This window comes from Rhinolophus sinicus, linkage group LG06, assembly GCF_036562045.2.
Source record: "Rhinolophus sinicus isolate RSC01 linkage group LG06, ASM3656204v1, whole genome shotgun sequence".
Classification (NCBI taxonomy): Eukaryota; Metazoa; Chordata; class Mammalia; order Chiroptera; family Rhinolophidae; genus Rhinolophus; species Rhinolophus sinicus.
The window spans coordinates 6,422,835-6,449,933 of NC_133756.1; the positions used below are offsets into that span (position 1 = coordinate 6,422,835).

General features: G+C 54.7%; 2 protein-coding genes across 3 annotated transcripts; one reads left to right on the forward strand and one right to left on the reverse strand.

The window, feature by feature from the left end:
• The first annotated feature begins 4,857 nt into the window (after positions 1-4,857).
• LG06H1orf174 (linkage group 06 C1orf174 homolog) lies at positions 4,858-13,024 on the forward strand. 2 transcript variants are annotated; one of them, XM_019713429.2, is made up of 4 exons: positions 4,858-4,982; positions 10,450-10,560; positions 11,484-11,972; positions 12,431-13,024. In XM_019713429.2, the coding sequence occupies exons 1-4, from the start codon at positions 4,968-4,970 to the stop codon at positions 12,539-12,541; spliced, it is 726 nt and encodes a 241-aa protein (XP_019568988.2). In that variant the 5' UTR covers positions 4,858-4,967; the 3' UTR covers positions 12,542-13,024. The 2 variants fall into 2 exon arrangements, with proteins under 2 accessions (XP_019568988.2, XP_019568989.2); XM_019713430.2 differs by lacking the exon at positions 10,450-10,560 and having other exon boundaries at positions 4,860-4,982.
• Positions 13,025-16,215: 3,191 nt separating this feature from the next.
• DFFB (DNA fragmentation factor subunit beta) lies at positions 16,216-27,088 on the reverse strand. Its single transcript, XM_019713428.2, has 7 exons — positions 26,812-27,088; positions 25,137-25,263; positions 21,715-21,903; positions 20,786-20,865; positions 19,444-19,614; positions 18,661-18,761; positions 16,216-17,559 (listed from the first exon to the last, which is right to left on the reverse strand). Exons 1-7 carry the CDS (start codon positions 26,932-26,934, stop codon positions 17,325-17,327), a joined length of 1,026 nt encoding a protein of 341 aa, XP_019568987.2. The 5' UTR covers positions 26,935-27,088; the 3' UTR covers positions 16,216-17,324.
• Between the last annotated feature and the right edge of the window lie 11 nt (positions 27,089-27,099).

Genomic DNA, 27,099 nt, shown 5'->3' on the forward strand with positions numbered 1-27,099 from the left:
AACCATTGATCTTTTCAGCGTCTCCATAGTTTTGTCTTTTGCAGAATGTTACAGAGTTGGAATCACACAGTCTGTAGCCTTTTCAGACTGGCTTCTCTCACTTAGTCATATGCATGCATGGTTCCTCCATGTCTTCTCATGGCTTGAAAGCTTATCTCTTTGTAGTGCTGAATATGTCCCATTGTCTGGTTGTACATTTACTTACCCATCCAAGCATCTTGCTTGCTTCCAAGTTGGGGACATTATGAATAGAGCTGCTGTAAACATCCACGTGCAGGTTTCTGTGTGGCCGTGAGTGTTGAGCTGCGTTAGGTACATGCCAAGGAGGGTGGTCGCTGGATCGCACAGTGAGAGCACGTTTCGTTTTGTAAGAATCTGCCCCAACCGCCTCCCAGAGTGACTGTGCCATGTGCATCCCACCAGCGATGAGTGACAGTTCCTGCCGCTCCACGGCCTCATGTGAGCTTTTCCTGCTTGTGGTTTTCTCTCACTTTTTGAAAAACGATCACATCTTTCTTTCAGGTATAAAGAGCCAGCACATCAGAGACAATCCCTCATTGCATAGGTCACCATCTGCTGGCAGCAGTGAGACGTTGCCAGGCCACTGAACTAAAAGCACCAGAAAGGCGGGACTGGCGTCTGGCTTGAGCTCACCACTGCTGTCACCCCAGGCCTAACTGGGTCCTGGGCACACCTGGCAGCTCAGCAAACATGTGAATGAATGAATGAATGAATGAATGAATGAGCCATGCTCTGGGAGGGAGGGAGGGAGGGGAGAGCAATGAGCCTACCTGCCACCATGTCCTAAAGGAAAAGTGCAGAATGCTAAAAAAGTAGAAAATGGGCAGCTTTAATTTGGGGGTGGAGAGGATATCTGAGAATGTCCCCCTGAGGACATGAAATTGAAGTTGAGCTGAGGTTTAAAGGTGAGGTTTACCAGACAAAATGTATGTATGTGGGGCTGGAGGGGAGAAGGTTTTCCCGGCAGAGGAACTAGTGCTGTGTGCAAGGTGGGGAAGGAGCTTTGCTGCCATGTGGGGCTGAGAGGGCGCCGTGTGGACCGCAGAGGGGGAGGGCAGAGAGCAGTGGGGCCAGAGGAGTCTGGAGAGGGGCAGGGGCAACCTCACAGGGCCTTCTATACATTCATCCAACAAACGCTCATTGAGCACCTGCTACGTGGCAGGCACGGTGCTGGGCCTGACAGGTCGTATCGAGACCGCTCGTCTTGATCCTAGAAGCAGTGAGGAGGCACTAAAGAGCTTTGTGGGGGAGGGGTTAGGCCACTAGGCCACCCGCCAAAGAGAGCTGATAACTGATCACCCAGCTGCCATGGATGGACGGTATGGGTGAGAAGAGAAAGGGGACCAGCTGTGAAGCTTTGAATCAGCAGGAAGGCTGCTGATTGGATGTGGGCAATGTGGGGCGGGGAGGTCAAAGGTGGCCCTGGCTGTCAGGCCTGAGCAGCTGGACAGCTGGAAACACCAGCCGCATAACTGGGATGGGAAGGGGGTGAGGGGGCAGCAGAGGTTATTTGTGAACAGAGACCAAGAGCCCCCTTCGGGATGTTAAACGTGGGTGCATGGGGGGCCGGGGCCACAGTCAGGCCTGCTCAAGCTCAGCAGTGTCTGTGAACTGTCACCCGCCAGGAACAACCATAAAGCCAAAACCTGGCGTGTGGCAGTCAAGCCCCGGCTTATGAAAACTTGGAGCTCTGAAGGATTCCAAACTAAAATCGAGGAACCAACCCAGATTATTACGAAGAAAATGTCAGTGACAATGGGGCACGTTAGATATTTAATACGATATCGCTTTGTTTTTTGTTTTTGTTTTTTTAATTTATTTTTTTAATTTATTGGGGTGACAATTGTTAGTAAAATTACATAGATTTCAGGTGTACAATTCTGTATTACATGATCTATAAATCCCATTGTGTGTTCACCACCCAGAGTCAGTTCTCCTTCCATCACCGTATATTTGATCCCCCTTACCCTCATCTCCCACCCCCCACCCCCCTTACCCTCTGTTTTTTTTCTTAATACAATGTTTCCCCTAAAAGAAGACCTAGCTGGACAGTCAGCTCTAATGCATCTTTTGGAGCAAAAATTAATATAAGACCCGGTCTTATTTTACTATAAGACCAGGTCATATAATATAATATAATATAATATAATATAATATAATATAATATAATATAATATAAGGACTGGGTCTTATATTAATTTTTGCTTCAAAAGACACATTACAGCTGATAGTCCGGCTAGGTCTTCTTTTCGGGGAAACACGGTAGCTGGCAGTTATAATAGTTTCCTTTTCAAATGGATTTCTTGCCAGTCCACACTTGTCTTCCCCCTTCCGTGTGCACCATGGGAAACACCATGGGGAGAAGCACAGAAATGGGAGGTAAAAGGGTGCCACAGCCAGGTGGTGTGTGTGTGTGCGTGTGTGTGTGTGTGTGTGCGTGTGTGTGTGTGCGTGTGTGTGTGTGTGTGTGTGTGCCACAGCCAGGTGGTGTGTGTGTGTGTGTGTGTGTGTGTGTGTGTTCACAGCAAGACCGCATGTGTCCTGCAGTCTCACTGAAGAATCGTCTGCAGGGGCCGGCCCGGTGGTTAGAGCTCCATGCTCCTAACTCCACAGGCTGCCGGTTCGATTCCCACATGGGCCAGTGGGCTCTCAACCACAAGGTTGCCAGTTCAATTCCTCGAGTCCCACAAGGGATGGTGGGCTCCGCCCCCTGCAACTAAGATTGAACACAGCACCTTGAGCTGAGCTGCCGCTGAGCTACCGGATGGCTCAGTTGGTTGGAGCACATCCTCTCAACCACAAGGTTGCCGGTTCGACTCCTGCAAGGGATAGTGGGCTGCGCCCCCTGCAACTAGCAACGGCAACTGGACCTGGAGCTGAGCTGTACCCTCCACAACTAAGACTGAAAGGACAACAACTTGAAGCTGAACAGCACCCTCCACAACTGAGATTGAAAGGACAACAACTTGACTTGGAAAAAAGGCCTGGAAAGAACACACTGTTCCCCAATAAAGTCCTGTTCCCCTTCCCCAATAAAATCAAAAAAGAAAAAAAAAAAGAATCGTCTGCAGAGCAGGAAGGGCTGGCAGATCCTCACGTGCTCTCACTTTTAGGCATTAAAAAGAGGCACTGCCTGTATTGCCAGCTCTGAGGGAGTCCTTCCACACGAGCAGAGAGCACTGACATGTTAGGAAGAGAGTATGTATCTCACCTCTGCTGTGAACACCGCACGGGGAACCCTCCAGCAGGACACAAGGCCATGGCACAACATCGTTCCGTTTTCAACCTTTAGTTTTCACTGGAAAACCTAATGCTCCTGACAAAACTGCCTGATTTAAATGTTCTCACCTATAAAGAAAATCTTAGGACAAGGAGGCGGCAGTCTCACGTATTTGCTCAGCACACGTGTGGGTGCTGAGAAGCAGCCCTGCACCGGATGGGGGAGGCTGGTTCCTGGAGCAGTGGCCCGCCGTCCGCGGCCACAGGGCGGCTGGGAGTCCTTCGGCTCCATAAGGGCTTGTAGCCCCACATCCTCTAATGAGGCATACGTCGTAGAGCCCAGAGAACTGAGGGCCTAGGGAGTTGAAGGGCAGGGCTGGATTGCACCTTTGAAAAGTCTCAAATACTGAGGAGCAGTGATTGGGCTTTAACACACCTCCCTGGGCTGACAAGAGCCAGTATGTTGCCAGGGGATTTGGAAACACACAGGTGGCCACCCACGACCTGTCCTCACTGAGGCAGAGGAGGGATGCAGAGAGTGGTACGGGGTGGAGGGGTTAGTCCCCACTGTAAACAATAATATAAATGGAGCCACTTTAAAAGAGAGCTGGAGCTGCCATCCTGGAGGAACTGCCTTGCATGTCTTATGCCTCCAACCTTTGGACTCATAAAGCAGGGCAAAGTCACCTTTGCACTAGGCCTAAGTTCGTGTCCCAGAGAACTGTCTGCAAAGATCACAGCAAGAAGATACTGTAACTAATGGGCTGATGGACTGAAAATTTAAAACTGTTTAGAATTAATGGCACTATGTCAGCTAGTTTGCACCAATAGCAATGCCTTCCTTCTACTGATGTCATTGTTCCCCTTCCCTTTCTCATGAACACCCCTTGCCTCTGTCTCCTAATCGGAACACTGTTTGGGATTCTGCCTGAATCAGTGCTTCCCAAACGGCTATTCTTCCATCTCAAATAAATGTGTGTTGCCTCTCACTTCAGAAGGTAACACCAAGGAGAATATCCCCAGTGCTGGGGAGTTGGCCAGTTACAGGAAGTGGTCAGCTCTTGTCCTTTCACCAAAGCTGAAGAGAAAGGGGACAGGGTCTAAGGCTGGGGATCATTCGTGCAAACACACTGGGGTCCTTGGCCAGGCCCCTCCCAGCACCACCCTGCAGGGCCCCCAGGGACGGGCCTGCTTGCAAGTGGGGAGCAACGAAACCCTCCCCATGCAGCGTGCAGCCCCATCCATGGCAGAGACGGATGAGGCCCTCCCGCCGAGCTCCATCAGCTAGAAATGCAGAACCACGCCAGGCTCCAGGTCTGCCCGCCAAGGGGAGGCCTCCCCCAGGACAGGCGGACGCCAGCACCGCTCAAGGCGCTCAGAAAGCATGGGCGGGAAAGCCCACCATGGAGAGTCACTTCCTCCCCTCCAGACGCGCGGCCGGAGACTTCGAGGGAGGTGCCCCTCACAAACATGGCCACCGTCCCGTAAACGTGGCCGCCTCGAGGCAACGGAAGTGCCCCTCACAAACATGGCCGCCGCCCCGCCCACTACGTATAGGGCCCGCCTTGTTGGGTCACATGCCTGGGGGTCCCGCACTATGATTGGCCAATCCGCTGGTGACGTCAGGAGCCACAGCGCGGGTCGAGGCCGTCAGGTTGCTGCTCGGCGGTAGAGCGCTAGGCCGGAGCGCGGGGGCGTTGCTGGGGCGGCAGCGGCCTCGCACACTCATGAGGAGCCGCAAGGTGAGGGCGCCGAGGCGGGGCGGGAGCCGTGCGGGGCGAGGCGAGGCGAGGGCACCGGCCGCCGGTGGCACGGGGAGCTGAGGAGGGGCCGCGGGACGCTGCGGCCGCGCTCCCAGGCCACGCCCCCGGGAAGGGGACCCGCAGGCCACGTCCCGGGATGGGGCTCCCGCTCCAGAGCCGGTCGGTTCCCCGGGCGTTTCCGGCGCTGTCAGGCCAGGGCTCACGTTCTGCTGCCACCCCCCGCGCCCGGGGTCACTCGGCATGTGACCTCAGTTTGTAGCCAGTTACCTCAGTGCAAAGTGGGGTGATGTGGGTCCACCCCAGGCGGTGGGGAGGGTTGAGGGGCGCCAGTCCCTGGCTCTCGGTGACTGGTGACGTGTGTGAGCCAGGGCCGGGGACGAGCTGGGGACGAGCCAGGGCCGGGGACTGGGACACAAATCCCCCGACGGGAGGGCCAGGCTGGTGCCTCCCGGGTGCTGGGCGCTGCACCTGCGCGCCCCTGGGCTGCTCGGAAGGGATGGCTTCCCACCGCTTCTGCTGTTTGCAGCTTGAGCCTCCAGTGCGTTGCCTCCACAGCACGTGCTTGGGCCTTGGAGTGCGGCGGTGGTTTGTCCCGTCTGACCTCTGCCTGCGGATTGAGTGTCCGGTCCGTGCACCGTGAGCGGTTCTGAGAGGGGGGGGGTGCACGTGTGCCAGTTTGCTGTTGTTTCCTCTATACTGTCTCTGTTTTGTTTTCTTCTGTTCCTCATTTAAATGGGTGAAGGCAATGGTTTCTAATTTGGCATTTTGATTGAATGATTTTTTTTCAGTTTAAGAAACTTTCTTTTCGGTTGTTACTCTGGGTGTAACCTATACCTCTTAACTCAGCAGAATCCCCGTCAGGACTGTCCTAGCGTCATCCCGGAGGTTAGACATTGGTGCCCCGGTGTAGCTCTATTTGCTTTCTTTACCCACCTTCTGGGTGTGTTGTTGTAAATGTTACACCTATTGTCACAGACCCAGTAATACACCGTCGTGGTTATTTTACCATCTGTAGTCATTTTCTTAGCCCGAACTCGCCTTGCTCCCCGCTCACCCCCGTCATGTTGTTATGGGCCAATATACCACGTTTCTATATACATTGTATACATATTGTTGTCCGTGACTTCTGTTTGTATCAGTGAAGGGAAGGAGATAATATTCATGCAGCTGTCTTCCATAAGGACATAATTCCGTTTGCTGGGTCTCTTTTTCCCTTTGGGTGTGAGTTGCCGTCTGGGGTGGCCTGCTTTCAGCCTAAAGAGCCTCCTTCCGTATTTCTCCTAAGGTGGGTCTGTACGCTGGCAACAGTTTCTCTCAGTTCTTGTTTATCTGGAAGTGTCTATTTTGCCTTCATTTTTGAAGGAGAGCTTTGCTGGGCTATAGGATTCTTGGTTGACAGGCTTTTTCTTGGAGAACTTTTAATATGTTTGCATGTCACTCACTGGGGTCTGTTTCTGCTTGTCGGTCAGATAGGTCTGCTGACAAGGCTTCTCTTGTGAGTAAGGATTTGTCCTCTTGCTGCTGTTGAGGTTTTTCTCCTTGTCTTTGACTTTCGGCGTTTTTACAATAATGTGTCTGTTTGTGGATCTGTTTACATTTATCCTACTTGGAATTCAGTTGTTTGAGATTCCTGGATGTGTGTAGGTGGTTGTTTTTAATAAATTTGGGGAAGTTTTCAGCCATTATTTCTTTGAATATCTCTTCTGCTTTCCTCTGCCCTCTCTTTTGAGTCTATCATTACTCACAGATTGGTTCGCTGATGTCTGACATTTCTCTGAGATGCTTCATTTTCATTTTTTCTCTCTATTCTTCAGCTTGCGTGTCTATCAATGTCTTCAGGTTCACTTATTCTTATTCTGCCAGTTCATGTCTGCTGTTGAGCCCCTCTAGTGAATGTTTTGTTTCAGTTATACTTTTCAACTACAGAATTTGCACTTGGTTTGTTTTTATCATTTCTGTCTTTTTATTGGTATTCTCTATGTGCTGCCACATTGTCGTCAAAGCTTTCTTTACTCCTTTAATCATGGTTTCTCTTAGCTCTTGAACATGTTCATAAAGCTACTTTGAAGTCTTCTGCTAAATCCAGCTTCTGCTCACTCACAGGCAGTTGGGTTGCCTGCTTTTATTCGTGTGTGGGTCTACCTTCTTGTTTCCTCGCATGCTGTGTAATTTTTTTGTTGTTGAAAACTGGACGTTTTAGGTAATATAGCAACTCTGGGTACTGGTCCCCCACCCCAGGGCTTGTTATTGTTAATACGCTTTTTTATTTGTTTAGTGACAGGTGGATTATTCTGTGGGCGTCTGTTTCCCCTCCCCCAGTGTAAAGCTCTGATGGTGGGTATGCCCCCAGTCACCCTGGGGTGACAGTGCTTTTACGAGGGCTCTGTTCCTCGTTTCTCTGACCCAGCTGTTACGCTCCATTAATGGCCAGATGATTGTTCAGTGACCTGGGGCATAAATTGCTCTACAAACTAATCCAGTCAAGTTCTGGCTTCTTTTGAGGAATAGTTTCTAAGGTCAGTGTCTGATATTTGTTCTGACCCCAGGGGGGCTCCTCCAGCTGTGCTATTCCCTGGACCGCTCCTGAGGACTCAGTTTATCTTGCTTCTCCTCCCAGCTGCCTTCACTCACAATTTCCATTGTTCTTGAGAGCTCCCTGCTGCAAATGAAGTCAGTTCCTCTGGGAAGAGATTTAGAGCCTTCTGTTGTGATGCCTGCCTCTCCCCGGGCAAAATCTCTGAGTTAGGGCTCCATAATGCTGGGGACAGGACAGGCTTCTCTGTATGACACCCCTGCTCTAGGAGCTGAGTGCTCAGGGGAAGGGGAGCAGTGGCAGCAGCCTGAGATCTGCTGGGCTTGCCTCTCCTGGCCTGGAACCACTGCCTCCCAAGCAGGGGCAAGGGTGATGGGCCCCGTGTCAGTGCCCTGTGCCCATAGTGGAGCCTCCCTCTGGTCCACGAGTGGGTCTGGGCAGGAGGGAGCCACCTCCTCTCGACCACACTCACTCGGGACTTAGCCTCACATGAGATGGGATGAGGGAAGGATGAGAAATGCTCCCCTGGGAAGAAAGGCTTGGACTGGTGTGGCGGGTCCTGTGTCCTTGGCTGTGGCCGTCTGGAGTTCAAATACCACAGACTCGTGCCTTTGTTCCCGAGTTTTTATAGCTGTTTGTGAGTAACTTTCCTAAGTTGCTGTTTGCCCAGAAGACCATTTCCAAAGGTTTTACATACGGTAGTTGTTGTCTTTTTCAATACTTTTCCCCAGTTTGACTGGGGAGACGGTCAGAGGAACCCCTTGTGCTGTCATGTTGGGAGTCAGTTGTCTCCTTCTCACATTGGGAAGCCACGTTTGTGCCTTTGCCGGCCCAGTTTGTAACCAGTCTGCTTGGGAAGAGGAAGACCTTGGTGATGGAAAATTCTTCCTTTAGGGATCGTTTCCGTGGAAGCAACCAGGCCGTCCAGCTGAAAAGCAACCGCTCTCCAAGTTAGGAAAATGTACTAGGTTCTTGACGTGTTGGAGCTGCCACCGCAGAGGTGGGTGGCTTTACCCATGATGACACGGAAGCCAAAAAGGGGTCTCCCAGACTTGGCTCTCGCAGATCTAAAGCGGATGACGGATGGCCTGCTCAGCACCTGCGACAGTCACAGCTCCTGGGCCTCAGCCAGACCCGCCGAGTTCCCCTCTGCGCAGGGACAGGAGGGCTGGGCACTAACCAGCACCCCATGGGGCCTGTTGCCCCCTGAGATTTTGGAGCCACTGCTTCAAAGGTTATGATGGAAATCCCCGAGAAGCACACTGCTGCTGCTGCTAAGAAGGGCCTGGAGGGTCTGGAAGCACAGAGCCGACGGCAGGCTCTCTGTTCAGCCCCTCCGTGAGCAGCGGGCAGGGCCATTTTGGGGGGAGTCGCGAGTGACGGAGCAGGGTGAGGACTTTGAAGCAGACATCACTTGTGTGACCTCCAACGGTTCCTCACCCAAGTCGTGCTCATATAAGGTGGGGACACCGCTCCTTTCAAAGCTGTGCGGGCGCCAAGCACAGTGGCAGCGCCATCAGGCCCCCGAAAGGGCAGAGCACAGTCCATGCACGAAAATGTTTGCAAAGGACTCGTAACGGGGACGAGGAGAATCGGGGGCTTCCTGGGACTAACAGTGTCCTTTGCTGTGACGGGTGTGAGCGTGCCTCTGCGGAAGCTGCTGGGGCTTTATCCCAGTGAGACCGACGTGCACGGCCTCTGTGGGCTCGGCTCCTTCGGTGTGACTGTCACCACACCACTGCCCACGCCGTCAGCAGGCCCCTGCCTTTGCCACCATGCAAGTCAGGGCCCAGCCCTCACGACAGTGGGGGGCCTGCCACGCCCTGTCCGGGCTGCGCTTTTCCTGTTGAAATGCCTCTGGAACTGTCGGGGTATCACAGCCTTTGCGAGCTGCCACCTCCAGTGGCCTCAGTCGTCGTGGGCTGCGGGTCTGGGCGGCTGAGGTGCCACTGTAATGATTTCTAAGCTGGCTTCTTGCCTTTCTGGACTTTTTCCTCTGCGGAGCGTGCGGCCCTTCGTTGCTCCTCCTCTGGGTTCCCTGTTGCAGGGCCTTTGTGCCCACGGCTTTGAAGCCTGTCACCTGCAGCCTCTGTCCCTTATGACTCTGCTTTTCACCGCTCGCTCACTGCTGTCAGATTTTCTGAGTGTATGTGGTTTCCGTTCTGGATGGAGAAAAGGAATTCATGGGAAAGCTGCCGAAATTCACACCAGGTTTGCCGTTTAGTTACCAGCGTTGGCCCAGCGCTGACGGATGTACCGTGGTTGTTCCGCGTTAGGGACGCTGGGTGACGCATACACAGGAACTCCCTGTACTAAACACCGAAAGTTATTCCCGAATAAAATGATTTAAGGTTCGTTACTCTAGTGCGCTCCTTTTCTTGTTAGGGAACTTTCCTCTGCACCCAGAGTAAAATGGAGGCGGGCCAGTGTGTTCGTGTTGGGAGTGATGAGACCGACGTTAACTGCTTCAAATAGTGGAATCAGGACTGTTTCTACCTGTACCTTGAGGGGGCGGTAGGAAGGGGGGGTCCTGTTCTTCATGGGACCTTTTATCAGGAACTTGACAGCAGGCAGGAGTTTGAGAACCTCCCGAGGAAGGACATGCGCTGCGTATTCTAAGCACATCTGAGGCTGACGCAGTGTCTGGGAGCTTCTAAATGGAGGTTCCTCGGAGCGCGTAAGAGCAGGAGGACCAACTCCCCAGCTCCCAAGACAGTGGAAGGAGAAGATCTTGCACGTGGAACTCGCAGTTGTGTTAGAGTCGGCACACGTGGGTCACAGGTGTCCTCCATGATGTGATGAAGGCGTGGGGGTGGGGCGGGAGCGGCGTCGGCTCGTCCGCACGTAGGCGACCTCCGGCCCGCGCTGTGTGTCACGGGCGCGCCGTCTGACCGGCCTTTGCCTCTGGTCCAGCTCACAGGTGCCGTGCGGGCTTCAGCGCGCCTGAGGGCCCGGGCTTGTTCCGCCAGCTCGGCCTCCGTGCAGGAAGTCGGCATCGCCACGTCCGCCCGGACGGTATGTCAGGTGAGCTGCGCTCCACGAAGACCCAAGGTCTGGACCCAGGTGACCATTTTCATAGAGAATTTCACTCCGAGATGTGCCGTGTTAGAAACCAGCATTGCTCCTATGCCAGAGGACAGGGTGGCAGTGCCGTACGTGTCATCAGAGGCACGTTACTCTCCGATCCAGGGCTCTGCTTTCCGAGGGTTTGCCCCCCGTCGGGCATGTATCCCAGGCCCAGTCTCAGGGTGCACTTTGCTAGTCATTCTCCTTCGTTCTCGTCACGCAGCCTCTTGCATGATGTTGGCGTGGTGCCATCTTGTTCCCTGCCAAAGACTTTAAGAGAACGGCAGAGTGGGCTAGGGACAGGTGCCCCTGTGTCACCTTTCCGTGAATGGGTAATGCGCTGTGGGTGCCGTGCAGGCCACATCCCGATGTTGCTGCGAGGCCAGGCGGCCCCGCCGAGCCACGGCTCAGGTCTGGTTGGGATTTGGCTGCAACCAGCCGCCGGCAGCCTCACACACAGTGTGCAGTGTGTTGAAACTGCACTGCAGTCACATCAGCGACATTTGTCCCTCACCCACCCTGGACCGTAAAGCCGGGTCCCTGCCTTCACGTAGCCTACATTCTAGCAGAAACGAATGGAAACTGGATTTTTGTCACAACTGTAGAATCTGTCAGCACATGCCTCTGAATGTGCCTCGGGACATACAGCAGTGCTACTGAAGGACAGGTGTGGAGCAGCGTTGGGTGTCCACGTCCTCTCCCAGCCGCCCCTCTGGTGGCAGTAAAACGGCCCTGCCAGCCCTGCCACAGACGTAGTGCTTCAGCGTCTGCGTTGTTGAAGACGTGAAAAAAGCTAGCCTCTGGGTTCAGACCACTTTGTTTGCCAACCACTTCTTAATCCTGGGTGCCTGCTTTTCCCTGACGTTTTTCTTTCTTGACAGACTTCCTCGTCACACAAAGCTGCCGACAGGCGAATTTCCAAGAAGTTCAAGTATGACAAAGGTCATCTTGTGAAATCAGAGTTACAGAAACGAGTCCCTAAGGCCGACAGTGCTGCTTTGTCCGAGGCACCACCGGAGACGTCTTGTAAAAATGACCCTCTGGAGTTTGCCGAAGGTAGCCCGGTGCCCCCAGAAAAGGAAGCCGGTGTTTCTGGACCACCGGACACGGCAGGCCTCCTCCTCGGCCACTGCACAGGTGAGAGTGACACTTGCGCAGCAGAGACTGAAGATGGCCTTTCCTTGCCAAAGTGCGGTGCCCTTCCCGAAAGAAAGTCTGACAGCAGCCCTGCCGCGTGGGAGGAGCCCACGCCCGAGGTGGGCCAGGTCCAAACGGCCCCACTTCAAATGGACAGCAGCGTCTTTCTGGATGACGACAGCAGTCAGCCAATGCCAGTGAGTCGGTTCTTTGGGAACGTGGAGCTCATGCAGGTAAGACTGGGGCGCCTTCCCTCCCGGGGTGCTCCCCGGGGGCTGCACTGGCATGTGACACGTGCAAACATGACCTCAGCACAGTCAGTGGCCGGTAAGAATAGTAACCCAGGGTGAGGAAACAAAGCGCCACTCTCTGGGGGCACGCCCCCTCTCCCAGGCTGGGGCCGCTGGTGGCCACTCCACCGTGGCCTCGGTGTGGGTGGGCTGCCCTGGATGTGTGTCTGGACCTCACTGCAGGGTCACGGAGTTGTGTTTGGCTTTGTGACCGGCTGCCCCACACTTGCAGGACTGTCTTTGGTGTTCCCCCGTCTTTCCCTTGATGTGGAATTTGTCCTCATCCAGAGAGCCTTGCTGTGACTCTGTCCCCCACATTCCACAGAGCTGGGAGGTGGGTGAGCTGCAGGTGCTAAGGCAGCGGGTTGTTTGCGACTGAAGTGAATGTTCTCTCCCCCAAGGACCTCCCGCCAGCGTCTTCATCTTGTCCCTCAGTGAGCAGACGCGAATTCCGGAAAATGCATTTCAGAGCCAAAGATGATGATGAGGAGGAGGAGGATGCAGAAATGTAGGGAATAAAATCCAACGGTTTCTTTGCGGATGGAGTACAGTTAATCATTTGACAGTTGAGCAAATTACGGGATTTATGTAAAATTTATCCCCAAAAGGACATGTCCTTAATCAGACTTCAGAACTGACCCCTAAAAGTCAACAGTGCAGACACCGAACACTGGGGGGATTTACGTCTGAACTGAAACCTTGGTGGAGGGTGGAAAGCTGCTGCTTCATTTGCAGGTGTTGGCTTCTCTCTGCCCAGTGGAGATGTTTGCATTGGCCCAAGGGCCGGGGTTAAATGACAAACATTTGCAAGAAGCGCTGCTGCTGAGCTCTTTAGTTAGATGACGTGCCCGTTTGTCCCCTTAGGGAAACTTGACTGTCTTGGGATGTCCTCAGCAGCAGTTCTTAAAAACCTCTATTTCTGTATATGAAGCTAACGTCTACCTTGCAATTTTGCAAAATGCACATGAGAAGAAATAAAATATATTTTGAAAGTATGTTTAAAGAAGTTGTGTGCGTACGTCCCTGAAGCTGCATTTGTTTCTGAACTGTTTACGAGTCAAGTAGAGGACATGCGTCCTGCCCCGCCTCGTCCAAGTGAGGCCAGAGCCGCAAAGCCTTGAGTGCAGCCCCCGGCTGAGCGCTCAGGCTGTGGGCCTGGGGGGACACGGACCCCGGACGCCCTCTCGTTCAGGGGTCTTCAACACATTCCTCACTGGGTGGTAGGGAGGTGACGTGCCATCTGTGGTCTTCTCCACAGTTCCAGCTCTGCTAACCCCTGGAGTTCCCTAAGTGTTAACAGTGGCTTTTGTTATGTTAATGAGGTGACTTTGGGACCCCACCCAAGGGTGGGGGCTGGTTGCCAGGCCAACCAACTAAGTGGTTAGAAGGTTGGGACACTGAGTCCCACCCCTGGACCATCAGGCCTGATGGAGGTTGACCCAATGGCCAGTGATTTAGCCAATCGTGACTGTAATGAGCCGCAGTAAAAACCCAGGACAGCTCGTTGGTCTTTTTCTTCAGAGCTTCCGGGTTGGTGAACACGTGGATTCGGGAGCTTGGTGTAGAGAAGGCATGGAAGCTCCTCGTCCTGTTCCACACACCTGGCCCTGTGCATCTCTCCTTTCTGGCTGTTGCTGGGTTACAACCTTTTACTATAAACCAGTAACACGTTTCTCTGAGCCGTGCTAGAGGCAGCGAGGGCTGTGCTCTCCTCCACGGGGCAGTGTCACCAGGCCCAGCTGCCCTGTCACAGACTACACTTCCCAGCCGCCCTTGCGTCAAGGAGCACCTTGTGATGGATTCTTGCCAGTGGGTGGAAACACTCTAATGTTGGTCTTCGCAAAATGACACACAATCGTGTGCCGCATACAGGACGGTGGTCCCATCAGATTATAATGGAGCTGAAAATGTCCTATCGCCAGTGACATCGTAGCCATCATAATGTCATAGCACCATGCAGCCCACACGGGGGTGTGTGTGTGGATGCTGGTGTAAACGGACCAGTGCCCTGCCTGCCGTGTACCAGTGGCACACGCATGCGTGTCCAGGACCTCACAGTTGATGGAGATGTTAAATGTGTTTCCCAGTCTACACTGCTCACCCTTGTTTTACAGTAGACTCTTCCTGCTTATAAAACGCTTGGCTGCTGCCTCGTCCTTCTCCTGTTCCCCGTGTCTCTTGATGGCATCATTTTCTCTTGTGCTGGACGTGATCTCAGGTCGTTTTCTGCCGAGACGGGCTTTGCAGGCTCGTAGCTCGGCAACAGGAGGCTGTACCGCACAGCCTAGGTGTGTAGTGGGCTCTGCCATCCAGGTCTGTAGAAGTGCCTCTGTGATCTCCACACGATGACGAAATCCCGAACGGCGCATTTCTCAGAACGAATGCGTCCCGGCCCAGCGGGGAGTAGAGAGTACTTGTGGATGCCTCCTCTAAGTATATTCCTGCAGCGCTGTATTTCCTGCTCCCTTACTCACGTCTGCGTAGGGAGCGCTAAGGCCAGCCTCAGGCTCTGTGATTCGCGGGACTCAGGAACGCTGATACACTCATGGCCAGTTTATTACAGGGAAAGGGCACAGATTAAAACCAGCGGAGGGAAAAGGCACAGGGGCAGGCGAGGCCCAGGAGGAGCCAGCACGAGCTTCCTGAAGCCTGCAGTGTGTCAGGGACACAGGACACAGGATGACACTGCAACGTGCCCACCAGGGACCCTCGCCCAGGCCTTGGGGTCCAGGTGTGGTTGGGGGCCGGCCACATAGGCTCAGAGCACCCTTGTGAGGGCCTCATGTACTGGACTCCAGCCTCACCCCACTCCAGGTCACTGGTACAGTGGGGCCTGGGCTCGGGCTCAGAGCCACTGTACTCCAGGGTGTTCCAGGGCTCGGTTTCCCCAGGAGTCAAGGGCAGTCTGCACACAGGCTTTGTGAAGTGAATGGGAACGGGAGGGTTTAGGAAGTAAGTCAGGCCCCTCCCCAAATCCTTTCAGGGGCCTGCAGAGCATTTGGGAATGAAACCCGCCCTGCCCCTGGCCTCAGTTTGCAGCTGTCTGGAGACTCGCCTCATTGAAGCCCCTCCGCTGGTCACACCTTTAGCCACAGTGGCTCTTCTCAGGACTAACGCCCGGCTCTTGGAATGGCCGTCTCCCTCCTCATGCCTCCCTGTGCTTAAGTGGTCTCTGCCCGCCCGCCATCCTGCACCCTTTGCTCCCTCCCAGCTCCCAGCAGGGGCTGGGGTCTGGGAGTCATGGCACTGCAGCAGGCCGAGCCGTGACAGTCACCCACTGGGCTTGTCCCTGCGAAGCACATTCTGGCCACCAGGACCCTCCAGCAGTGGGTGACCTCGTGCCTGCATCTCACAGGAGCCTCCACCCACCGCCAGCTCCAAGACCTCCCCTCCTAGTGCTGAGAATGCACAGACCACAAACCCATATTTTGCAAAGAGGTTCAGCTACCTACTCTAATTTGGGTGACATAACTCCTGACGGGTGACCCCGCCAAGTCTACAACCAGCACCCGAGGCTGAGGGCTGAGAAGCAAGCAGAAAACAACAAAACGATGCAACTAGTGGAGCTTTGTGAGTCCTCAGTTTCCCCTGAGCAGAGCCTCCGAGCTTGGCTCTCAGGTTCCCGCCTCCTGCAGAAATGAGACTGCAGACCAGGAAGATGAGGGGGGCAAGGTACAGGAGCGGAGAGCCTCGGGGCAGCCGCCGAAAGCCCTCATAATAGTCAGTTCCCGGCCCGGCGACGGGAGTGGCACCGGAGCGGCTGGGCTGGGCCAGGCGCCCACCGCTCTGCTCAGACAGCTGTCGAGAAAGCGAACCATGAAGCTGCCTGCGGAAGTTGCACTTCCGGGGCTGGAAGATGGAACGGCCATTCCCCAAACTCACGGTCTCAGGGAGAGGGACCTCGGACGCTCCTTGACAGACGGGGTCTGAGCTCCAGAGACGGGCATGTGCCTGGGGACCTGGGAAGAGGGCGCCCCTCGGCCCGACGCCCTGATCCGACAGGTACACACCGCATAGTAAGGTGAGCCTTACCAGCATTCCTCACAGAACAGGCTCAGTCTAAGGTATTTCTATATTTTGGTGAAGAAAATGCAACGGTGGGGGTTAGGATTTTTTTAAATCATTGACCCCGTCTTTTTATCTTTATTTTCATCATTTTCAATGAGTGCAAACTTTTTTTGACATGTCTATTTATGAAAAATATTTATTGCTTTTTCTGATTACATGATAAATGTGAAAATTCAAATGTTACCAAATGTAAAAAGTGAATCTTTTAAATTATGAAATAAATGCACGTTTCAAAAATTTCAAGTACAGCCATTCCTCAGTGTCCGTGGGGAATGGGTTCCAGGCCAAAACCCGCGGTGCCCAGGTCCCTGACATAAATTGGAGACGAGCAGGCCACAGTCGGCCCCACGCGGGTGTGGAACCCGCAGTGTGAAGAGCCAGCTGTGTTGTAAACACATGACTCAGAAAATTGGTCCTTGGTAATCCAGTCACACCCCACCCCATCCCAGGATCACTGCTGTTCATAGACATGTGTCCCCTTGCACACTGTCTCTGCACACATTGACACGTGTGGGACACACTCGTGGCCTCTTATGACACAGATCATACTCTGCATAGTTAGGCTACTTGCTTGTGCATTTATGAGACACCTTCCCATTTCTACACAGTTTTGCGCTATGTAGATGTATTCAGTTGAGTCCTGAAATTAATGCTACCTGGCTGTTCTGGGCGCTACAAAGACAGCAATTTCGTAGGGTTCAACATAATGCACAGTCAGCCGTTTGCCGACTGCCAGGCACTTGGAAGGTTTCCTTCTGGCGCCATTATAAGTAGTGAGGCCGGGACGTCGGTGCGCGTTCTTTATGGGGTGTAAACATTTTACCCAAAACGGGGCACCACCCATTTTTGAGCATTTAGGCGTCTAGAGGATGGGGCTTCCCACCTGCGTGGGGAGGGAAGAGCCAGCAGCGCTGACAGAAGCAAACAGCGTGTCCCTCGAGTGGGAGTGATCAGTTTTGGTCACAACACGTGTGGCACACAGACTGTGATGAGTGTACAAAACAGGTGCAGTCGGGGCAGACACGGGCCCCTGATCCCTGCCCACGTCCCGTCACTGCACCAGACTTGTCCTCTGCTGTGGGCTCTCAGAGGTGCAGGAAACAGATTCAGAAAGGTGGGGAAATCAGAAATTCATAGGAAGATTTTGTTTGTTTAAGTTTTCAAACAGCACCAGTTAAAGTTACGCAGGTCAGCAGGCCCGGCCACGGTGGAGAACGTGTGCCCGCGTCACGGGTACTTGCGAGCAGCACGCTTCCTCTTCCCCTTGGTCGGGGGCTTGTAGATTCTGCGTGGGTCACAGCTGAGTTTGTGGGTGGTTTTCTTGTGGCAGGCGATGTGCACTAACTTCAGATTCTCTGAGGTGAAAAGCAGGCGGTAAAAATACTCCCAGTCCACTTCTCTTCCACCCTGTTCCTGAATTGCGTCAGCCAGTGTGGGGACAATTGTGCGTTTCTTTTCTATTCTGGAAAAGCAAGGGCAGAGAGGGTCATATTCTGCTGTCGCAACCCCACAGACACGTGCCTCTTAAACCACAGACAGTGAAAGTATAGCTTCCACTTGGTTGTGGCTAAAACAGAACAATGTTTGGCTGCTAACTGGAAAAGACAAGTGCAAACCTGCTAAGATTTCAAAAGAAACCACCGTTGGCACCACCCCAGCAGGAGCAGGCAACGACACGCAGAGGACTCGAGCTGCCAGCAGGATGGGAACAGGGGCACATGCCTCACAGACGCAGCAAAGTGCCGGCACAGGACGTGGCCGCGCTGGGTCAGGTCTGCCCGGCAAAGCCTGATGCAAGCAGCTCTGCTTGTCCCGCTTCGAAAATTGGACGGGTGCACATTTTTTTTAAATACTGAAAAGTATACAGAAAAAACTGGGTGTCTGGGAGTCAACCCAAGTCCCATCACAACTACTCCCCAACAACAGTTTGGCTTCCTTGCATCCACTCTTTTATCTGTGTGTACAGTTACCAAAAAATAATAATAATACAATAATATATGAACATTTTTTTATAGAACCTTACAAGCAAAACTAAAGTGAAGGGCATTTGAAGATCTGTCATCATAAAGCAGGAAAATTCTAGAAAAGGGCCTCATTTAAAACACTAAGATGTTCCACGTCTTCCCTTCTGTAGAATGAGCGAGCATAACTAACAAGTTTTGCTCATCCTGGTGGAGGCAGGACGCCTCACATGCAGGACCCTGTGACGGCCGCTGACGACCCCGAGAGGCCCGGCCCGTCCCCCCGTAGCCCTGGGAAGCGGGCACGCTGACCACCGACCCCATCCACAGATGGGAACAGGAGGTGAGAGGGGACACGTAAGGTCACACTCATGTGGACAGGACCGGAGCCAGCTCCCAGCCGGGCCCGCAGGGCTGAGGGACACGCAGTCACACGGGGGAGGAGCAGCGTGTGCCCGGCAGCCCCTTCCACGCCACATGCCAGTGACACCTTTGGGCTCAGCACGTGAGGCACGAGGCAGCTGGGTAGCCCCAGGCCCCGGCAGGGACAGGCCCCTCGGGAGTCGTGGGACCCGTGAGCAGTTCTCGGGCCGCGCACTCACACGTGGTCCAGGTTCCAGGTGCTGAAGAAGACCCTGCTCTCCCTGCTGCCGTAGGGGTTGATGGAGTGTTTGGACGCACAGGCGTCCATGTCGAAAGGGCCCTGGGCCGAAAGAGAACAAGGTGAAGGTTTCATATCAAGAGGAGCCACCTCAGCGCCTTTCCACAGCTCAGCAGGGCAGGGGACGCCCGATGCCATCAGCACTCCAGGCTGGACCACAGCTGGCACCGCACCAAAACGGAGGCTGGAAGGGGTGAGGGCAGTGGACTGAGTGACGTCTGTGATGTCTGCCTGCCAGGCTCCGAATGCTGCTTCCAGCCGATGGCACCCACCAGAGTGGAGCTTCGGCAGTGCCCAAAATGTCACATCCAGCCACAAAGCTTGAAATCCCTGAGCTCTCTAGAGAACTCATCTAGAAAGTTTACCCAAGGGAACAAAATGCTTTTCAGAGGCTCCTGAACTGTCCTTCTCTTATCAGTCCACCCAAAGCAACGTCCCCCTCCTCTTAGGCCAAAGCGAGATCTCTGCTCTGGGGACAGCTGTCTCCCCACCCACAGCAGCGGGAGTGTTATCTGGGAACTTGTCAGAAATGCAGGTCTCAGGCCTGTGCAGACAGCTGGACAGAAGCTCTGCGTGGGCCCAGCAGCCTTTCAGCGGCCCTCGAGGGGCTGACTCAGTGCTGCTGGCTGACTGTCCTCCCCTCACTGCAACCAGGCCTTGCCCAGCAGGCCAAGGGCACGGGAGGGCAGGCTCAGGTGGCCCCATGGTAGAGGGCACAGCTCACCTGGCAGGAGAACCAGCCTTCCCGCGTGCAGAGCCGGCTGCCCGCGTCTGCGCCCCTGTCGAAGTAGCTGCCGTTGTACTGCGCAGCCCTGAGCTTCTGGCCCATGGCGTCCACAATACGCACGTACTCCTCCCGGCTGTCCCTGCCCACCACGGAGGCGTGAGCGCTCACCTGGAGGACACCAAGGGCACGGCTGAGCGCTGGTGCTGAGGCCCTGAGCCCACAGTCGGACTCCCGTGCACCCAAGGCCACGGCCTCCAGGGGTCCTGGGGTGCCAGCGTTGACAAAGGCCGTGGCTGCCCAACCCTGGGAGAATCTCTGGGTCCATGACATGGAGTTTTGGTCACAATCGGGCACATGACAAACTCGGGCACCAGCACCCTGGGCCCCGTCTCCCCGGCGCTGGCCACTGCTGCACAGGAAGAAACAGAGGGAGTGGCAGGAACAACCACCCCTGCTGCCAACTCACGAAGTGCCGCGGGGTGGCCAGTGCAGGAGGTGCATTCTGGGCAGCGAGGCAGGGCAGCGGGAGGGGCACGGCCGGTCAGACACGAGGAGGAGGGGGAGCGGCCAGGCCCGCCTGAGCTTTCCTTCTGTGTAACAGGACCTCTGTGGAGCACAGAGCTGGGGGCAGTTTTCCACCACAAACATGAAAATCTCGTCCCAGGTGCGTGCCTGGTGCGGACAGTCATGGTGTGGGGGTGGGAGGGTTGTCTGCAGTTAGAGAACAGACGGCCTGTGACTGACGTCCGCTCACCCGACATGGGGAACGGCGCCATGAGAGACACCCCAAGCCTCTGCACAGGATCCCGAGGGACCCACACGTGTACAGTTTTATCTTTACGGAGCGCAGAGCCCGGCGACCCCTTGCTGAAGCTGCCCCAAAGCCGCCCCTCCTCTGTGTCCTGTGAAAAGTCTGCAGGGGCCGCACAGACCCCACCCTTGTGGTGAAGTGCCAGTCCCCCGGGACCCAGTTATGCGTCCATCAGCTAACATAGGGCCAAGGACAGATCTTTACTGGCAAGGGTCACGTCCAAATCGAACCACCTGCCATGAAGATATTAAACATCAGTTCCACTCAAAACCCACAGGGAGAATCACATGCGAATGAGAGAGGATGACAGCTGAGCTGGCTGGGGCACCAGCCAGGCCAGCCAGAGGGCGGCAGCATGACAGACCCCGGCATCTCGTTGTGCGGGGCCAGAAGTCACATGCTAACTGTGCCAGAGAAGCACTGGGAATGCACGTGTGCAGCATGAGCTCCGAGCGGTGGCCCTGCTTCCGGACAGCACAGCCAGCTGCCTAAACCCGCCCAGCACACCTGCCGGGAACATGGCCCTACCTCTCTCAGGTAGCCCCGGACCCGGCTCTCGCAGTTGTATCTCAGATAGCTGGACTTGTTCCGAAATCGGGACTCCAAGCCTGGCAGGAAGAAGACACGGTCCCCTGCAGTCAGTCCATGGCCTGTCCTCGGCCAGGAGGCACAGGCTGAGAAGATTCTGAGAGTGCCACACACGCTGTCCCTGGTTCTTGCTCATTTGGGGCAATTCTGTGGTCCAAGGGCATGGACACTCTCAAACGCCACCCATGGGCGTCTGCCTGGGGGCACCTCAAGCCCCCCTTTCCTAAGAGGGCTGCAGCCTCTCAGGGTTGCCTTGGACTGACCAGTCCAAAGGGTGGAAACACCCCAGGTGTCCACTGACAGATGAACGGATAAAGAAAATGTGATCCATCCACACAGTGGAATACCATTCAGCCCGAAGAAGGAAGGAAATCCTGACACCTGCTATTCCATGGATGGCGCTGGAGGACATTACGCTGAGTGAGATAAGCCAATCACACGATTCCACTCACATGAGGTCCTGGGAGGAGTCAAATCCACCAAGACACGGAGCAGATGGTGGTGCCAGGGGCTGGGGGACGGGGATGGGGCGTGAGTGTTTAATGGGACAGAATTTCAGTTTGGGAAGATGGAAAGTTCTGGAGATGATGGTCGTGATGGCTGCACAACAGGGTGACTGCACCTAATGCCCCTGAGCTGGACACTTACCAATGGTTAGGATGGTGAATCATATGTTATGTACTTGCCCACCCAGTTCTAGGCAGCCCGGAATCCAGCCACCATGAGCAGAGAAGCTAGGCAAGCCCCTCGTTTGGGGAGCCCCTCATTTGGGGAGCCCCTCGTTTGGGAACTGACATAGACTCTGGTGTCTACTGCCGTGTCCTCCCACTCCCACCCCTCTCGGCCCCGAATCCAAATCCACGAGGCACCTTCGAACCAGGGCGGGTCTTCGGCCCTGGTCTCGGCCGTGATGTTCTCGCTGATGGTGTGCAGGAGGTCGGCCAGGAGCTTCTGCCGCAGCGGGGCCTGCTCGCCGGAGAGCAGCTGCCGGGCGGCCTGGATGACCTCCACATGCGGCCTGTGGAACATGCTGAGGAAGCAACTGATGTCACTCACATCTGCCACGAGAACAGGGGACAGACAGAAAAGCCCTCAGTCCTTGGGGTGTCGCCTGGGAAGACACACAACTGCGGCCAGCATGAGAAAGGGCTCCCACATGTCCACCCCCTCTCCATTCGGGGAGCTGCCAAATCTCGGCACTGTCCTGGGCTGCAGTCCTACCCAACACCAGCTAGCGTGGTCCTCTGGGCCTTGAACCCGGCACCCAGCCCTCAGGGCCGGGTGAGGACAGATGAGAAAGACATGGGTTGTGCTTCGGAAAACAAAAGTGCCACCCAAGCCAACGGCCTCCTTCCTTTCGGCCTTCTCCAAACAAAACCGCCACGTCTTTGGACCTCCCATGAGCCCTTCCTCTCCAGATCGTCCACTCACGTTACTGCCGTCCCCAGGAGACTTCACACGTGCCCCAAAGCGCCAAGCCCCCCAAGCAAGCATTTAGGATCAAGGCGAGCCGAAGTCTACCAAGACCTTCACAGCGTCTCACAAACACAACTCAGCAGTGTCCGCACAGAACCGGGGGCGGCCCAGCGGGGTCGGTCCAGGGCCTCGAGGCTGCACAGTGTCCCAGCATCAGTGCAATCACCCTTAACAGGAGACATCCCAGGATCATAGCAATTGATGCCAAAAAACAGGGGTGAGAACCTTAGGAACCAGGGGCTTGGTGAAAAGTTCTCAGACTAATGCCAAAACACAAGCATAACGGGAAAAACATGGACAAATCAGTCTTCCTCAAAATTACAAACCTGTGCTCTGTGAAAGACCCTTTCTCTTTGTAAGAGAGTGAAAAGTCAAGCTACAGAGTAGGAGAAACTATTTACAAACACCTATCTGGCAAAAGACTCATCCAGAATACATTAGAAAAAAAAATCTCTCAAAACTCAACATTAAAAAAGACCAATTAGGAAATGGCCAGGGGGCCGGCCCGGTGGCTCAGGCAGTTGGAGCTCCGTGCTCCTAACTCCTAAGGCTGCCAGTTCGATTCCCACATGGGCCAGTGGGCTCTCAACCATAAGGTTGCCAGTTCAGTCCCTCGAGTCCCGCAAGGGATGGTGGGCTCAGCTCCCTGAAACTAAGATTGAACACGGCACCTCGAGCTGAGCTATCTCCCAGATGGCTCAGTTGGTTGGAGCACATCCTCTCAACCACAAGGTTGCCGGTTTGACTCCCGCAAGGGATGGTGGGCTCAGCTCCCTGAAACTAAGATTGAACACGGCACCTTGAGCTGAGCTATCTCCCAGATGGCTCAGTTGGTTGGAGCACATCCTCTCAACCACAAGGTTGCCGGTTTGACTCCCGCAAGGGATGGTGGGCTGTTCCCCCTGCAAGTAACAACGGCAACTGGACCTGGAGCTGAGCTGCGCCCTCCACAACTAAAACTGAAAGGACAACAACTTGAAGCTGAACGGCACCCTCCACAACTAAGATTGAAAGGACAACAACTCGACTTGGAAAAAAATCCTTGAAGTACACGCTGTTTCCCAATAAAGTCCTGTTCCCCTTCCCCAATAAAATCTTGAAAAAAAAAAAAAAAAGAAAATGGACAAAAGACATGAGAGACATTTCACCAAAGCAGATACAGCCCTGCACTGAGTAGGGCCATTTCGGTCAACAGCAGGCTGCACACCCGAAGACGGCCCATCTCACAGCCTGGGTCCTGGTTGTGCAAGCGCACGCTATGAAGTTCGCACAATGACGAAATCGTGTAATGACACATTTCTCAGAATGTACCCCCTCGTTAAGTGGCACGTGACTGTATCCAGATGGCAGATGATGACATGAATAGATGGTCAGCGCCATTAGCCGTTAGGGAGATGCAAGTTAAGCCCCAGTGCAACACCACGCACACCTATGATGGACTGAAATGCAGAACAGCACAACCAACAGCTAGAGAGCGGCTGCACGGACACCCCGCCCTTCGTACATTGCTGTGGAAACGTAACGGGTACAGCCGCTCCTGGAAACAGTGTGGTGGGTCTTTGCTTTTTCTTTTTTTTCAACTGTACTGAGATTTAATTTCCATTCCTTACTATGTACCCATATGCAATGTACAACTCAGTGGATCTGTTATTCAGACCCATATGTGTGCAAACGTGGCCACATCAAATTTCAGAACATTTTCATCCCCTCGAAACCCTCTATCCTTTAGCCATCATCCCCTCCCTCTCCCTCCCTTTCCCCAGCCCTGAACCACCACGGAGCTATTTTACTGAGCTATTTTCTGTCTCTACAGACTTCTCCATTCTGGACATTTCATGGGTGGAATGCTATGTGGTCTTTTGTGACTGGTTTCTTTCACTTTTTTTTTTTTTTTAAGATTTATTGGGGAGTACTGGGGAACAGTGTGTTTCTCCAGGGTCCATCAGCTCCAAGTCGTTGTCCTTCAGTCTAGTTGTGGAGGGCGCAGCTCAGCTCCAAGTCCAGTCGCCATTTTCAATTTTTAGTTGCAGAGGGCGCAGCCCACCATCCCATACAGGAATTGAACCAGCAACCTTGTTGTTGAGAGTTCGCGCTCTAACCAACTGAGCCATCCGGACGCTCAGTGGCAGTTCATTGTCTTCAATTTAGTTGTGGAGAGCACAGCTCACTGGCCCATGAGGGAATCGAACCGGCAAACCTATTGTTCAGAGCTCGCCCTCTAACCAACTGAGCCATCCAGCCGGTGCCTGGCTTCTTTCACTTTAATGTGAGGTTTTTAAGGGTCATCTATGTTGTAGTGTGTGGGGGGACTTCATTCCTTTTCATAGTCAAATAATAGTCCTTTGTTTGAATACAATATACTTTGTTTATCCATTTGTCCACCAGGGACATTTGCGTTGTTTCCATTTTTGGCCATTATGAATAAAGCGGCTATAACATTCATGTAAAGCTTTCATGGAAACGTGTTTCATTTCTCTTGAGTATATATGTATATATGTACATACCTAGGAGTGAAACTGCTGGGTCACCTGTGATTCTGTTTCATTGTTTGAGGAACCCCCACACTGTTCCCCACAGCAGCTGCACCGTTTTACACCCCACCAGCAATGCATGAAGGTTCCAGTTTCTCCACAATCTCACCAGCACTTCCCATCCTCATGGGATGGGGTAAATCTCACTGACACCAAGCATCTTTTCACGTGCTTGTTGACCATGTGAATAACTTCCTTGGAGACGTGTCTACCAGATCGTTTGCCCTGACCACCTGCACAGCCCCGCCCGCTGCCCTGCCACTCTCCAAGGTCCCACCACTTACAGCCCTGCCAGGTCTGGCCCTCGGTGAGTAGCACAAGCTCTGAGTTGTTGGGGATGCTCCAGAAGTAATCTCCAGTCAGCTCCGTACCGTCTTCATAGAGGCACAGGCGGGAGCCGGGAACAGGCAGCTGGGTAGAAGGAAAGAGGGGAGAGCAGGGCAGGCCGCTTACTTATTTGATCTTGGAGGGGGTAACGAGGTCCTTCCACGTGCAGCCCTCACAAGAACAAGGACGAACTATGTTTTAATGAATCACACTCGAGATGCTGTCAGCGCACTGCAGCGGGGTGAACACCTGAGACAAGCACCGGTGTCTGAAGAATCAGCGTGTAGAAATGAGGGCACCTACTGTAGGTCCTTCTAAAACATGAAAAGCCTCATAAAATTACATATGCAGTGGCGGCTGCTTTGTGGGGTGCACCACACAGAACCCTTTCAAAATGAGCTCCTCTGGGGCACGTGAAAATCCAAGCTTGGTTCCAAAACTGACACAGCTGCTGGCACTAAGCCTGTAAACGCGTCCCCAGCTAGAGGGCACATCACCTGACAGGTGTCAGGACACACCCACGTAGCGCGCTCCTCGTTTACCGGGCACTGGTTAACCAAGGAGCGCATCTTACTGAAAACGACGCTTTGTCTCTGTCTACAGAAGTGTGACCAGCACTCTGGACTGTGCATTTGCAGAGGTTTGGCGCTCTTGTTGCTCGACTGATCAGTGTTGTGAATTTTGATGGCAACGGCTCCCTCAGCCCCGCCCCACACAGGGACACACCCCAGCGCTGGTCTAAACCCAGCCAAGGGAACGAACACAGTAAGAGTGCGAATGACGGCTGAAAGCCTACATCGGTGCTGCGTGGCCTTGAGAGCCCAACCCCTTTGTTTCACACAAGGGGAAACTGAGTCCCAGAGAGGCCAAGAGGCTGTGTCCTAACACGCAGAGTTGGCAGATGTGCGCTGGACCCGAGTCCCTGAACCTCAGGCCAGAGCGGTCGGGACCCTCACGGTCAGAAGCGGGAAGGCGACGTCCCAGATCCCTGGTGCCCTGAGTGGGGCTGAGCAGCTAGAAGAAGGTCTGACTCCAGGGGTCCCAAGGGACTGATGTCAATGCAATTGGTTCCCTGGAGCCCCTCGGCACCTCCCACACCCCCCGGTTTCTAAGTGGAAAAGCAGCACTTTTATCCTCCCAGATTCCTCCCAAGCGGGTCAGCGGCTGGGCCCGGGCAGAGGCGTCGCTGACGGTGTTGACTGAGATGGGGCCGCGCCCGAGCACCCGGCGGCCCGGAAGTCGGAGGACAAACGTCACCCGCCGCGCAGCCCCCTACGCGCCGCCCCGCGTCCTGTCTGGGGAACGAGGGCCTGCGCGCCCGGTTCACGGGGTTTGCCGCGGACCCCACGACAGCAAAGAGCCCAGACGGCGCGGGGCGGGCGCACGGTGGTCCCGCTCGGGCCCCGCCTCGGGAGAGCCGAGCACTGTCCCGCCTCACGGGGCCGCGGGCGGAACCGCAGGACGCACTGAGCTCCACCGGGCGCATGGCGACAGCTGGCCTGTCGGCGCCGTCCCACCCCAGCCGGAGCCTCTGCGCAGCCGCACAGCCTCCCTCGCCCCGGCCCGGCACCTGCAAGCGGAGGCCGCAGCCCCCGTCCGGCCCCCGCCCCCCGACTCCGGGCCCCGCGGCACCTGCAAGTGGCGGCACCCCTTCCGCAGCACCTCCTGGCAGCTGCTCCCCGCCACCCCAAACTTCTTCCGGCTGTGCAGCGCCCGCAGCTTGAACGTCTTGGGCTTCCGAAACAAAGCGAGCATCCTCAGGCTACCGGCCCGCAGGCGACGCCTGCTTGGTCTGCCGCTCAGGGGCGTCCTCACCCGAACCGCGAGGGTCGGCTCCGGGAGGACTCGGCGAAGGGGACGGAGGTGGCGCGCCGCCCCAGGAAACTACATTACCCAGGAGGCCCGGGGAGCGGAGGCGCC

Bases quoted from the DNA above. Each gene is read 5' to 3' on its own strand.
- DFFB (XM_019713428.2), bottom strand. From the start codon at position 26,934: ATGCTCGCTTTGTTTCGGAAGCCCAAGACGTTCAAGCTGCGGGCGCTG. The intron at 25,264-26,811 runs GTGCCGCGGGGC...CCTTCTACCCAG, and splicing joins AGGGGTGCCGCCACTTGCAG to CTGCCTGTTCCCGGCTCCCG. The intron at 21,904-25,136 runs GTAAGTGGTGGG...TTCTCGTGGCAG, and splicing joins GGGCCAGACCTGGCAGGGCT to ATGTGAGTGACATCAGTTGC.
- LG06H1orf174 (XM_019713429.2), top strand. The intron at 10,561-11,483 runs GTGAGCTGCGCT...CTTTCTTGACAG, and splicing joins CCGCCCGGACGGTATGTCAG to ACTTCCTCGTCACACAAAGC. The intron at 11,973-12,430 runs GTAAGACTGGGG...CTCTCCCCCAAG, and splicing joins GGAACGTGGAGCTCATGCAG to GACCTCCCGCCAGCGTCTTC.